Here is a 13,698-nt window from a genome sequence, read left to right as displayed (position 1 = left end):
GCACCTCAAGCTTCCAAGTCTCAAAGCTGAACCTGCTGGGCCTGCCTTCACCTACCCATTCCAAATCCAGTCTACCATCTTCTCCATCCGAGTGATCTTTCCGTAACCCAAATCTGCCCGTGATTCTGCCCTACTTAAAACCCTCCAGCAGCTACTCTCCCGCACTCTCACCTCACTTCTCTGAACCTGGCATTCAAAGCCCTACTTCCCTCTGCATCTTCACTTCCACTGTCTTCACCATCCCCCTTCCCACTTGCACCACATTCATCATCTACCCAGGCTTCATGGAGCCACCAGCAGTTCCCCAGTGAACTGTGTGGACCCTCCTAGCCGCTGGTCATCTTAGACTCAGCCAACTCAAGCACCACCTGTTCCGAGAGTTAGTTCCTCCCTCCTTGGAGAGAACCGGCACCTTGCCCACACCTCTACCAGAGCACAGGTAGAATGAATTACTCTCTATCTATTTGTTGACATGACTTTCCCCACACTGGACTGTGCCTTCTCTGGGACTAAGGTCCTCATCTTACTTCCCTCTGAATCATCAGCACCTGGCCAGGACTGAGTTCCCAGTAAATGCCAATGAATGTGAAGTGGGGTTACACCCTAAGTACCCATCATGATAGGGTAGATGGTTAAAATATGGAACACCCCACTGACCCTTTGATCCACCAATCAAATAATTGAATCTGCAGGTTCTTCTCCCCTCCCCCCTTTCCCTTCTCCCTAGTTGTACTCATATGTTCAGATTAATTTCTCCTAAGGGAAAGAAGAGGCAGGCTCTGGACAATGGTATCTTTAGGTCAGATGGTACAATGTCTCCCACGGGCTAGGACTAGGCAACTATAAGAGGGTGTGCTGCTGTGCAAGAGCCCCTGGGTTCCTTCTCCAGGAACTTAACCTTGATTTTTTCCTTTTACAAGCTACTTAACCTCTCTGAACCTTAGTTCAGATGGATGTGGTTACGAATACTATTCGAATGGTGTTCGTAACCACATCTCATTGTGGTGAGAATCAGGTGCGATACTCATTGTAATGCTACTTAATATTAGGCTTTTGAGATCCCAATAAAGTGGCATCTTAGGGTCACGACACAGACAAATTGCATTTGTTATTTCGAATGACTAAAAGGAACTCTCCAGGCAATACTGCTTTTCAAAGTTTCTCTAAAATGAGAACTTCTTAAGGTACCCGGCTCCTCAGGCTCACTTAAGACAACTATAAGTGAAGCCCCACCTCCCCAACCTCTAAGCCACGCCCCTTTCCGCACAAATCTCTACGTTGTGGGCCCTTCAACATTGATTGACGTTTTTATTGACCAATAAGAAGTAAAATTTCCGTCAACGTCCGGTGAGGGGGCAAGACTTCCTTGCTGTTGCTAAGACACTCTTGTTTCCCTCCTTGACAACCCTGGCGGGGGTGCACTCGCTGAGGCCCTGGCTCCGGCCCCCGCGGGAGCAGGTGAGGCCCGGGGGAGCGGTGGGCAGCCGGGCGGGGAGGGCCGGCCCGAAGCGGGGCCGGGAGACATTGCGGGGCGGGCGGGGCCTCGCCTACCGCGGAGGCCCCACCTCAGCCTCCTGCCTGTTGGTCCCCAGTTCCAGGTCCTCCCAACCCCCATTTCCCTCCACCACCACTTCGGGGACCTGCGAGCTCTGTCGAGACAGTTTCGCCGTCGTGACTCTGCAGGCCGCTCCTCCCTACCCTCCCGAGGTCCCCTCCAGCTTCACGATCCCCCGTCCTCCCTAACCCAACTCCTCCTCGCGCCTTGATCCCCTATCTTTCGCAGGGTAACCCCCTCCTCCCGTGGGTGGGCCGGTGGTCGCCATCGCCTCCCCCCAGACCGCTTGACTTGGGCAGTTGACGACGTGCTGGGACTCGAGGCTGGTCATTTCCCTTTTTGGCCTCAGTTTCCCTATTTGTAAACGGGAAGTTAGGTTGAATGATCTCTAAGGTCTCTTTGACGCTGACGTTCTAAGATGTGATTCTTTGACCCAACTGTAGGCTTCCCTGACGATGTGGTCCTTTTGGGAAGTTTCGGGTATAGTGAAAAGGACTTGGCAAACCTAATTTGGATTCCCAATTACAGGACCCTAGCAAGTTACCTAATCTCTCTGGAGTCCAGTCTGAGTATATATAGAATTAGGAACCTGCAGCACATCTCCTTTGGGGATTCTGAGGATAATATGAACTTCCTTCCTTTGTCTCTTATTTCCCCACATTTTCCCCGTCTGAGAAGTGTCACCAGCTCCCTTATGGTCAGCTGTCATTTCTCCGTTTCCCCTACAAATCCACATCGCTAGCTCTGATCTTTCTCCTGGGCTTCCGTGGTTAGGGAGAGTTTGGGAGTGGGGGTTGGAGTAGAGATTGATATATTGATGTGGTGCTTGGCCTTGGTGGCTTCCCTCCTGCCCTGATAATCCATTATTCCATGATTCCCTGCTCCTGATGAGACACCTCCATTTGTGTATCTCACCAACAGCTTAAACTCAGCAGTTCAAAAATCAGACCAGCCCGCGTCTTTATCTATCCATCTGTCCTACCTGAGTTCCCCTGTCTGTCTCAGTGGCGTCACCATCCTCCTGGGGCATCCTCCATCACTCTGCCACGCCCGTCCCACTTAGGCAGCGTCAAGTCTTTGATTGGGCCTCTGCAAGGGTCTCACATTCTCTCTATGCCTAAAGCCACCGTCCTGGTTCAAGTTTTTAATGCCTGTCACCCGGGCCATTGCTGTAGCTTCCTAACTGGTGTTCCTACCTCCAGTCTCTCCTCCTGTTAACCCAGCCCACCAGAATAATTGCCCCAAAACACAACCATGTCACCAGCCCCCAAGACACTTCCAAAGGGCTTCTCTTTCTCCACTAAAAATATCCATACTTCTTAAGCCTGGGTCTTAGGGCCCTGCTATATATCCACAACCTGACCCCAGTATCCATACTTCTTAAGCCTGGGTCTTAGGGCCCTGCTGTGTATCCACAACCTGACCCCAGTCTTTCTTCCCAGCCTACTTTCTCTTTTCTCCCTTGCCAAGTTCTGTCCTCAGGCCAAATTGGACTGTTGGACTTCCCCAGAAAACGCTTTGAGCTTTCTGCTTTGACATCACTGTGTGTGTTCATCTCTCTGCCTGGAAGGTCTTTGCTCACCTCGCCCACCCATCAGGATTCCCACTCACCTTTTAAGGTCTGACTCAGATGCTGCCCCTACCACCAAGCTTTTCTTGCTGTCCTCTGCCGCCTCCAGAATTCTCCTATTTCCTCTATCTTTGCACCCGGCTTGTGGCGCTTACTGCTCTCTGCCATGAACCGTAGTTAATTCCTTGTGTATGTGTGTGGGTCTGTCATATTGGATTGTATCCTCCTTGAAAGCAGAGACTGTCTCTTGTTTATAGCAGAGTAGTTGGAAAAGCTTAATCCTGAAGTCATATATAGCTGATTGAATCCTAGCTCCTCCGTTTATTAGCCGGGTGGAAAGTCACTTTGCTTTTCTCAGCCTGAGTGTTCATCAGAGAAGTAGGGATAATAGTGCCCATCTGACAGAGTTCTTAGGGGGAGTAAATGAACACCCGTCCTGTTGTCTTGTTCAGGGTCAGTGCTTAATAAGTGTTATTGAATGGATTTGATAGGTCCTCTCCCTTCCCAGGGGGCAAATGAAATATAATTTAATTACAGTTTAGATATTTGTTGGGCTTCTGCCATGTGTCAGACATTGGACTTGGTGCTCTCGGTGTTCAGGAGAACAGAGCAAGTCGTTCAGCCCCAGGTGATTGTCTGGACTCACGAAGCACTGCTGAGTCGTGACTGGTTGTGAGATGTCACCAATAGTTAGCGATTGTGACTGATTTTTTAAAAAAAGTAAATCAGGGCTAACTCCAACTCATTTCTGTGATAACGTCATTCTCAGTCCCTTACGTTCAAATCTGTTCTCTTGAGTGGGAAAGGAGGGGGTAGGTGGGAAAGTGGGGGGTGGGAGACTGTGGAATCTGCTGTCTGTAGTAAGCATCTGTTCTCCTGTGGAGCTGATGTCTGTGATAGTTATGGCTTTTTGTTGTACTTTGTATCCTGACAAAAATGTTTGGATTTGGGTATGTCCGTGAGGGTGTACCACACGAGTCAGTGTTGTTTATTGCACCATCTTATACATAAAGAAAATGTCTTGATCTCTACCTCTTCATCTTTCTCTCTTCCTCTCTCCCTCTTTCTTTCCTTCCCTCCCCCTGGTTTAAGACACATCAGAAGTTTTCACTGGACCTCAGTGAAATGAGAAAAAAGAAGGGTGATGTGAAAAAAAAAAGGCTTGGTGTGCATGAAGGGTAACTCTTTTCTTGAGCAGGACTGTTCTTTATCCTGCGATCGTCTCTTTCTTACTCTTAAAACTTTCTTTTATAGTAGATGATGCATTTTTTAAAATAAATTTATTCATTTATTTATTTATTTATTTTTGGCTGCGTTGGGTCTTTGTTGCTGTGTGCGGGCTTTCTCTAGTTGTGGCAAGCGGGGGCTACTCTTTCTGGCGGTGCACGGGCTTCTCATTGCGGTGGCTTCTCTTGTTGCGGAGCACGGGCTCTAGGCGCGCGGGCTTCAGTAGTTGTGGTGCACGGGCTTCAGTAGTTGTGGCGCGCAGGCTTAGTTGCTCCTCGGCATGTGGGGTCTTCCCGGACCAGGGATCCAACCCGTGTCCCCTGCACTGGCAGGCAGATTCTTAACCAGTGCGCCACCAGGGAAGTCCCAGGTGCATTTTAAACTGATTGTGGAATCCACATCTTCCGTGTTGTTTCCTGACGTCACCACTGACATCTTAGACGAACGCTCTCAAGTCCTTAGGTTCCTTTCTCCTCACCTTACGAGCTTTCCCCTTTGTTTGCCAGAAGGCAGAGGGCGGACGTGTCAGGGAAAGGCAGGAGGATAACCAAGGTGCCGAGTGTGTGTGTAGCCCCGATACGGCTGGAAGTCGGAGGCCTGCCTGGACAGGGGGCTGGACCAGTGGCTGCCGAGGATTGACATTGTTTGTGTTACTGTCTTGTTTCCTACTTGCTTGTGACAAGAAAGCAAGCACAGAAGGTAGCGTCAGAAGAAGAGACATGGGCTCCGCTCCTGGCTCTGTCATTGCTGGCTGTGTGCCCACAGGCCAGCCCGCAAACCTCTCTGAGCCCCAGTGTCTTGTCTGAGAACTGGGAGCGGGTGCTGCCCTCACAGGTTGTTACGGGCTGAAATGAGGCAGTAAGTGTGAAAGCGCAGTGTCACCACACTACAGCCCCCGGCCCAACTGTGTTTACCAGATTTCCTTGTGAGTCCCTCCTCCTTCAGTACTAACAGCACCGGGGGGGACTCAGTGAGTGTTGGTTTGTTTGGCCTAGCATTTAGCTGTTTAGTTGGCTGGGATATGAACAAGGGCATTGCACTTCCCCTTCCTTCCACACCAGTAGCAAGAGCTGACATTTACTGTGAGGCAGAGTCTATTCTTAGGCCCAGTTTCCAGATGAGAAAACCAAGGCCTAGAGATGTAAACACTTACCCGAGACAGACCGAGGTGTGAAGTCAGACCTGCCTGTGGAGCACGATGCCGTGCGCCAAGCGTGTCCTCCCACCTCTCGGATGCTGGAAGGTGGTAAAGGGGTGGCGAGCCGTGGTCCACGAGCCAAGCGTGTTCCAGGCGCTGAGTGGCTTGGGGTGGGGGGTCGGGGTGCTGGCTGACACTTTTGACCTTATTTCCCAGAATTCATTCATTTTTCCTTCCTCCTCCCCACATCCCCTAACCCTCTTAAGGATTCCTCCCAAACACTTCAAAAGCAAAATAATAAATAGTGACTGAGGTCATTGCCACAGAAGAACAAGGGGCACAGGCTTTGACAGGAGGATAAGATGGAGAGCCCTGCCTCTGCCTCCTGTTGCCTAGGAGAAGCCTCGCAGCAGACATGGGCGAGGCTGTGTAAAGCTCCAGAGGGGCCCTTGGGTAAGGAGGGGACTAAAGGGCAGAGAGGGAGCAAGGCTGCCACTGGCTCTGTGCGCCAGGACAGGCCCCGGGACGGTCAAGCTCTGGTACCCAGGAGATTCAAGTGCCCTGGCCAGGGGCACGCTTCCATTATTAAAGGGCTCTCTTTTAGACCTGACGCAACTTCTTCCTGGCCTGATCCTGTCAGGCACACACTCATTTGCATGGAAGATTTATAAGGTTATTAAAACCTCTAGTTCTGCTATTTTCGGTAGCGTTCTATCGGCAGGGTTTTAAAATCGTGGCTGAGTGACTGTAGCTGTACTATAATGATACAGCATCATAAAAAATTCTCCTACCTCTCTGGATTTGGAAACACATAATCTATAACTGTTCCTTTTCATTCTGTGAGTCTCATTCCTTCTGGATCCCCAGGAGTACGTGCAGTGGGTAGGAAAAGTATTTGCAGTCGTGGTCCTGAATAAATGCGGTTGAATGAGATTGACGAAGTGCTGGCTGCTAACATGGTGGCTGTAGGGGCAGCGTGATGCTGAGCGCGGGGAGCTCCGCGATTTCAGAACGCTCACGTGCATCTGCTTGGTGCTCTCGACAGCTCTCTGAGAATGAGAAGGTGGGATTATCCCATTTCACGGAGGAAACCAAGACTCAGGAGGTTAAATTACTTGCCCAAGGCTGCAGAGCAAGGAAGAGGGCAGAATTGATTTCAGTTACAGAGCTAGTATTCCAGCCTTAATATTCCGCCTCGTGATCCTGTACTTTCTCTTCTCTACAAGGTGATGTCCCCTCTAAAAAAAAACTGTCCCAGTGGCTTTTCCACTTTGTTCCTGAAGAAGGGGCTTTGGTAATACCTCTGAAGTCTTGTTTCATCAGGATTCTATGTGTTGAAGCAGAGTCCAAGCAGCGGTCACAGACCCTGACCTCCCTGAGGGCACACGTATGCACAGTTGCCACCGAGCTCCCCTCCACACTAGCGCTTTTTAGCCCAGAGGATGAATTGGATTGAGTTGAAATATTCAGGTGGAAGGGCCCTAAGCAGCTGCTTCAGCATTGTAAGTTGTTCCCGCTTGAAAACCTCAGGAGGCAATGGAAGCTTAAAGCCCTTATTCTTTTATCATCAGTGTGGCCCCGCACCTTCTGTCACCCCTTGGTGATGTGGAAGAGGAGGCAATAAAGTGGCCTTTACCGAAGACAGCTAGGGGGACAGGGCGCAATGGGACCCTAACATTAACGAGAAAGGACGAAATGATTCACTGGCTTTTGTGAAGTAAGACACTTCAGCAGAGAGCACAATGAGATTGTACTTGGTAATTTGCAGGCTTATATATAGAGACAAACAGAAACTGCTAATATCTGAATGGTACAAATGCCCAGAACGATGAGGTAACAGGGGCTGTCTGTCCGCTGGGAAATCAGAACATACCCATGCTGTGGGGCGTGGGGTCGGTGCCAGGCTTCCAGCCTCGCTCGAGGGAGCCGAGCACATGGAGTGGCGCTGAGGACTTCTGCAGCATCAGAGAGTGGGATAAGCTCGAGAGCACAGCCCAGAAAAAGTGCACAGAAAGCTCAAGGCTTGGCCAAACAAGGGTCAAGTTAGCATCGGAACAGCAGACACCGAAAGGGAAGATCAAACCTTCCTCTCACCGCTGGGCTCACAGGAGCCGTGCTAGTGGTCACGCCCTAGAGGTCAGGCGTGCGGGTGCCCGCTGTGTGTCATTGCCATGCAGAGGCCTTGTGAGGAGGGGTTAGGGTGACCGTGCCCAGATCAAACCCCAGCTTTGCCGCTCAGTAGCTGAGCGACCCTCCATTCATGCAGGCCCTAACTGGTGGGGTCGTTGGTGGCATGGGGCTGAGTAAACACACGTGGAGCGCTTAGAACAGTGTCTGGCCCAAAGGAAAGCCAAGAGACGTCGCTCGTCGTTACCTGCCCGTTAGTTGCCCGTTAGTTACTACGCTAGGCATCTTCAGGGTTCGGTGGTCGTGCACTGAAAGCAGATGTATTTGGAAATGTGAGAAGTGCTGGAATAACATTATTTGGCTGTATTTGGCCAATAAGGATGGTCACAAAGGGCTTAACGACATGGCAGTGTGTATTTATTTGTGTTAGTAGTACTTCTGAGATTAAAAGTTCTTTGAATTATAGGATAAAGAGAAACACCAGAATTTGCAGCACTGCTTCCAGTCTTTTAGGATCCAGGCCCATCTCTTTAGAAAAAGCCCCATCTGTTTTTCCATAACTAGATTTGGAAAGAAAAAAAAAAAATCTATACATGTGTATTAGCTTTATAACTTTTCAGTCATATCCTTGTATGCTCCCCCCAGGAGCCAGAGGGAGGGAAGCACAATTTACTGAATGCCTACCATGTGCCTGGCGTACATTGTCTCATTTGATTCTCATAACAGCCCCATGAGATAGATTGGACTACCTTCATGTTACTGATGAGGAATCTGAGGTCCAGGCCATGTAGCTAGTGTGCGGTAGCACCGGTACTAATGCCTCAGCCTCCCAACTCCTGGGCCGGCCAGACGGGTGGCCTGAGGGAGTGGATGAGAAGAGCTGGGCTACCAGGTGTGCCAGGGAGGGCACAGAGCATTGCTGGTCCCCTTCCTCCCACAGAGCAGGGACCTGCGGAAGGAGGCACTTGTTTGCCCATAAACCCAGGGCTGTTGAACGTGACCTGACATCTCACTTCCTAACCATGTCTGCTGGGGAGCAAGGACTGCGTACATAGTGGGCATGCAGAGAAGCTACGTTCCTTAATTGCGAGCTCAAGGCTCCACCCTCAGCCTGGCCCGCAGTCAGTATTTGTCTTGGTAATGACAGTGTGGGCTTGCAGCCTCGTACCGACGTGTTCTTAGCTGGGTCCCAGCATCTCGTGTTGACTCATCCTCCCGTCTGCAGACTTGCTGGCCATTTGGAAAGGATGCAGAGGAGTTGAGATGGGGAGGTGTCAGATTGTTACTGAGACATTTCTAATTTGCGATGTGTGGTTTTTAAGCCAACTCGTTTCTCCTGGTTTTTCCTGTTTTCTGCAGCACCCCTTGGGGAAAGACATTTTCTGCTCCCACCAAGCTGGCTGGGCCTGCTTCCTGAATCTCCTGGGTGTGTCTTAATTACCAGTCCCAGCACCTCCTGAAAGCCCCACTCTCTCCTCCTGGTCACAGAGGAAGGATCATGGGAGAAACAGAAGGGAAGAAAGATGAGGCTGATTATAAACGACTGCAGACCTTTCCTCTGGTCAGGGTAAGCCCTGGAGGAGGGAGCCAGGTAGCCAGCAGGCCCCACAGAGCCTTAGAGAGAGGCAGGGGGAGCTTGTCCCCTGCAGAACAGCAGTGGGAGGAAGTTAAGAAGGGCTCTGTTGGCCAGATCTAGAGACCGAGGGGTCAACAGTGATTCATCCTTTCATTCATTCATTCACTCGACAATTATTTATTTAGGCCACCTGCTATATATCGGGCACTGTTCTAGGCACTATGGATGTAGGAGTGAACAAGACAAAGGCCTGGCCCACATGAAAGAAAGGTTTAAAGAACATAATTTCAGGTAATGAGTGCTATGAAGAAGAATAAAGCAGGTATAAGGGGCTGGAGAATAGAGGATGTCTTCTAGAAAGGTTTCTCTGATCAGAGACCTGAATAAAATTAGGGAGCAAGCCTTGTGAAAGTCTGGGGGAGAACACTCCCCAAGCAGGGGAGGCAGCAGGCACAGAAAGCCTGAGTAAGCCCAGCGTTTGGGAGGAACAGCAAGAAGGCCAGTGTGGCTGGAACAGGTGCTGAGGGGGTGGCAGGACGTGAGTGTCAGCGTGACAGCAGGGCCAGGCCCCAGAGACCTGGGGGCCACGGTGAGAAACGTGGATTCTATCCTGAGTTCAAAAGGGAACAGTAAAGAGCTTTAAGCAGAGGAGTGGGAGTGCTGTGATCCGTTTTACGTTTAGTATTTCTAAAAGATCACTCTAGCTGTTGGAAGGAGAATGGATTTTAGGGAATCAGGGTGGAAGTGGGGAGACCAGTCAGGGTGCTATTGCAGAGGCCCAGAGAGATGTGGGTGGCCGGGTCCAGGCCACAGAGCAGATAGAGGTGGCAAGACATGGTAGGATTCTGGACAGATCTTGAAGGTAGAGCAAGAGAATTCACTGGCGCATTGCATGCTGGGTACGGGGGAGAGCAGGCCAAGCGTGGCTGCTGGGGTTTATTTCATCCTGAGCCTGGGAGAGAAAACTGTGTTGATTACCAAGAGAGGGAAGACGGAGGAATAGGTTTGTGGGAAAAATCAAGAGTTATCTTTCAGACATCTGAGGTTGTCAAGTAGGCAGTTGGACATAGGAATCCGGAGCCCAAAAAAGAAGTTAAAGCCAAGGATGAACATGTGGGAGCCCTCCCCGCATAGAAGATGCATGAATCCGTGGAGCGGGGGGGGTCCCTAGAGAGCAGGTAGCTGGGTGGAGACGAAGCCCAGAAGAGGAGACACATCAGCAAAGCGGCCCGAGAAGGAGCGCCCAGAGGGGCCGCACCGTCTCTTCAGGCTTCTGGGCGCGTCAGCTGTGCTCTGAGGCTACTGGTAAACCGTTCCCGTGGCCGGCAGGCTCCCGCCTGGGCCAGCCTTCAGCCCATGCCTGTCGCTGTAACACGCTGGTCGCACAGGGGCCCGGGGCCTAAGAGCCCGCGAGGCTTAGCATGATTCCGTCAGGAGATGGGTCATCTCTCTGGGCTGTGCCCGGGGCTGTGCCGGGGCAGCTCCCCGGTGTCCGTGCCTTACGCTTGGGACGGAGGCCAGCCCAGGAGGCAGGTCACAGGCTGAGGCTCTCTCTGTTTGTCCCCTGCCTTGTCTCCAGCACTCGGACATGCCAGAGGAGATGCGAGTGGAGACCATGGAGCTGTGTGTCACGGCCTGTGAGAAATTCTCCAACAACAACGAGGTATTGCCATCAGTGCAGGTGGCCCCTCGTGTCTTTGGTGACCCCTGTGGCCCCAGTCCCCACAGCGAGCCCCAGAGAGTCCTGCTGGGACCAGGCTAGAGCCTTCCTTGGAAGCATTCGCACCGTGGGGAAGGCCGGTGAGGGGAGAGACCGGTGCTGTCTCCGGTACTGATCCGATGCTCACGACCAGCCCTAGAGGGAGAAGAGCCAGAGGGCTTTCCGTGACGCCCCTGCCCGCGTTCCCCGTCTCAGGCGGGCTGCTGAATAGGGCACCTTTCCCCTTGGCTCCGTCCCTGCGGAGAACAGAGGCCCACCCAGGTGCTCATTCATGTATCCATTCATCCATGCAAGAAAGATGTTAGACACGTCCCTGTGCCAGGACCGTTCTAGCTGCTGGCGATAACGACAAATCAGCGTCGACACAGGGATGTCACTCATCAATCTGGTGGTGAGCAAGAAAGAAGTCGGTGTCATGGCAGCTTGAGTGATGAGGCCGACCCTGGCTAGTGAGAACCCAGGCTTTGGGCCAGGGAGGCCCACGTGCACATCCCATCTCCAGCCCCTCCTAGCTCTTGAACCTTGCACAGGCCATTTCTTATCACCCAGTGGCCTAGTCTATGGCCAGGGGTGAGGGTGCTGCCAGTGCTCAGCAGGTGCCTAAGCACGGGGCTCACCCCGCAAAGGCCGGGCCTCCGCCCCACCCCCAGACCTCTTCTCGAAAGAGTGAGTGCGGGAAGGAGGGAGCCAGGCCAGCTTCTGTCCCAGAGCCCACCAGGCCTGTCGGGGAAAAGCCTTTCTGTTCCCTGAGGGGAAGCCTGACACCTCGTGGTGACGATGGTAATCCGTGCAGTCTGCGGCGTGCTCTCCGGGCGCTTGTTCACTGAGTGCTGAGAACAGCCTTGTGGCCCTGGCACTGGACGCGGGCACTAAGGGCAGAGCCAGAGCTCCAGCCCGGGGCCCTGTGTCAGGCCTGAGGCCCGCTCTACCGCCTCACCAGTGTCTTCTGACTGATGAGGTAGTGTCTGGTTTCCTGTCCCTGTGTAACGACAGCCCCTGGCAGGAGGGTCCCCGTGCGGAAACCCTGTCCGAAGGTTCCGTAAGCAGAACGGCGATATCAGGCAACAGGCCTTTCTTCTTGCCAAGACTTGTGCTTTCCGGAGAGGCGCTGACTCATGCCCACTCTCTCCCCGAAACCTCCCTCTCTGATGAGCATCCTCTTGGTTCCAGAGCGCCGCCAAGATGATCAAAGAGACGATGGACAAGAAGTTCGGCTCCTCCTGGCACGTGGTGATCGGCGAAGGCTTCGGCTTTGAGATCACACATGAGGTGAAGAACCTCCTGTACCTGTACTTCGGGGGGACCCTGGCTGTGTGTGTCTGGAAGTGCTCCTGACACTGTCCCCCACCCCTGCCCCCGTCCCCCGCAGGCCTTTTCCTGCTATTCCTCTGGGATGGGGAGCAGCCCCAGGCAGCTCCTGACTTTCCAAAGGAAAGCGGGCTCTCTTCTGTTGTCCTGGGTACCGTTTCCTGAGCCGCGCCCAGTGTGTGAATTCGTTGACATCTCTGCCCCGGGCTCGCAGCCATCTCACGCTGAGTCCCAGGGTGTGAGGGGGCGGCAGGGGAGGGGTGGGGAGATGCGACAGGGTAGAAGGAGCGGGGGAGGTGGAATTGCTCTCACAGGGACATGCGAGCCCCGCCTTTCCGGCTGGCTGCTCACCCCTCACAGCCCGGGAGCCCCTCGCTCCCACCCGCAGCACTGCAGGCAGGTGTCCGCTGTCCTCGTCTTTACGGGCCGTATGCAGACGGCCTCGAGAGGGAGTCTGTCCTCGGGGGTCGCTGGCGTCTCTCCTTGTCCTCCGGAGAAGTGGTGACCCCCACCCCACCCCAGAAGCCCCTTTCCCAGCCTGACCCCGGGCTGAACAAGGCACTGCATCTCGTTGGGCCGACAGCTCCACAGCCCCGGGCTTTGACGTGAGGACCAAGCAGCCTGTCGCCCTCCGTCCCCTCCCCGCTCCCCAGCCGCCAGGCTGCGTGAACCTGTTACCCCGCCTCACCCATGCAGTTGGTAACCAGTGGCTGAGGGTGTGGGAGCTGTGACTGCGCAGTTCCTCGAAGTGTCACTGACCTCCGGTGAGACGCCTGGGCCAGGAGTGCCCTCGCCGTGAGGCCTGTTTCAGCAGGGAAACCTGGCCTGCCACTTCTCATCAGGGACCGCATGCTGATTTGTACTTCTTATCTCTGCTGGCTTTTCTATATTCTTTTTGAGTGTGGGGAGAAGGGTTTTAGTAGAAGGGCGAATCCTATTTTACACAGCGGTCTAATTTATATGAATGTCTTGGTTTTTACAATTAAAGTAACCAAAAACTGATCTTGATCTACAGTCTCTCGAGGTTGGAGTGAAGGCAGGCCCAGTATCCTCAGGCTGTGCTGGGTCCCAGGAACTCGGGGAAGCTTCTGGCCGGACCACAATGCTGCCGGAAACCCTGTGCTCAGGCACGGCCCCGCGCGCCTGGGCCCTGCCCCCTCCCCGTTCCGTCACGGGTGCGGACTGAGCGCAGTTGGATGGGGCCCCGTGGACGCTGACTGAGACACCCTTGGTGGCCAGACTGAGCCACTATAAAGACGTTTTCAGTCTCACATAATGTAGTTCAGTTCAAAGATGTTTATTCAGCAGCACTGAGTGCCAGGCCCCGGGAGTGGGGACGCAAAGATGGAGAAGCCACAGACCCTGCCCTCAGTGAGCTCACAGTCTGTCGCAGAACACTTGAACCTGATTGTTTCAGCGGGATGTGAAAAGTGGTGTAATAAGAGAGGACAGGACGTGGTTGAGTGGAAGGAGGTTC

The 13,698-nt window shown here is 53.0% G+C and overlaps 1 protein-coding gene across 3 annotated transcripts; it reads left to right on the top strand.

Annotated features, from left to right (window-relative positions):
* The first annotated feature begins 1,333 nt into the window (after window positions 1-1,333).
* DNAL4 (dynein axonemal light chain 4) lies at window positions 1,334-13,467 on the top strand. 3 transcript variants are annotated; one of them, XM_067698118.1, is made up of 5 exons: window positions 1,334-1,458; window positions 8,977-9,184; window positions 10,773-10,856; window positions 12,084-12,182; window positions 13,237-13,467. In XM_067698118.1, exons 2-5 carry the CDS (start codon window positions 9,116-9,118, stop codon window positions 13,405-13,407), a joined length of 423 nt encoding a protein of 140 aa, XP_067554219.1. In that variant the 5' UTR covers window positions 1,334-1,458; window positions 8,977-9,115; the 3' UTR covers window positions 13,408-13,467. The 3 variants fall into 3 exon arrangements, with proteins under 3 accessions (XP_067554219.1, XP_067554221.1, XP_067554220.1); XM_067698120.1 differs by lacking the exon at window positions 13,237-13,467 and adding an exon at window positions 12,805-13,223; XM_067698119.1 differs by lacking the exon at window positions 13,237-13,467 and having other exon boundaries at window positions 12,084-13,223.
* Window positions 13,468-13,698: the final 231 nt, after the last annotated feature.

This window comes from Pseudorca crassidens, chromosome 11 (assembly GCF_039906515.1).
Source record: "Pseudorca crassidens isolate mPseCra1 chromosome 11, mPseCra1.hap1, whole genome shotgun sequence".
NCBI classification, from domain to species: domain Eukaryota; kingdom Metazoa; phylum Chordata; class Mammalia; order Artiodactyla; family Delphinidae; genus Pseudorca; species Pseudorca crassidens.
Note: the sequence above shows the minus strand (reverse complement) of the source record. Positions and strands in the feature narration are given on the sequence as shown.

Bases quoted from the DNA above. Each gene is read 5' to 3' on its own strand.
- DNAL4 (XM_067698118.1), top strand. From the start codon at position 9,116: ATGGGAGAAACAGAAGGGAAGAAAGATGAGGCTGATTATAAACGACTG. The intron at 9,185-10,772 runs GTAAGCCCTGGA...CCTTGTCTCCAG, and splicing joins AGACCTTTCCTCTGGTCAGG to CACTCGGACATGCCAGAGGA. The intron at 10,857-12,083 runs GTATTGCCATCA...TCTTGGTTCCAG, and splicing joins AATTCTCCAACAACAACGAG to AGCGCCGCCAAGATGATCAA.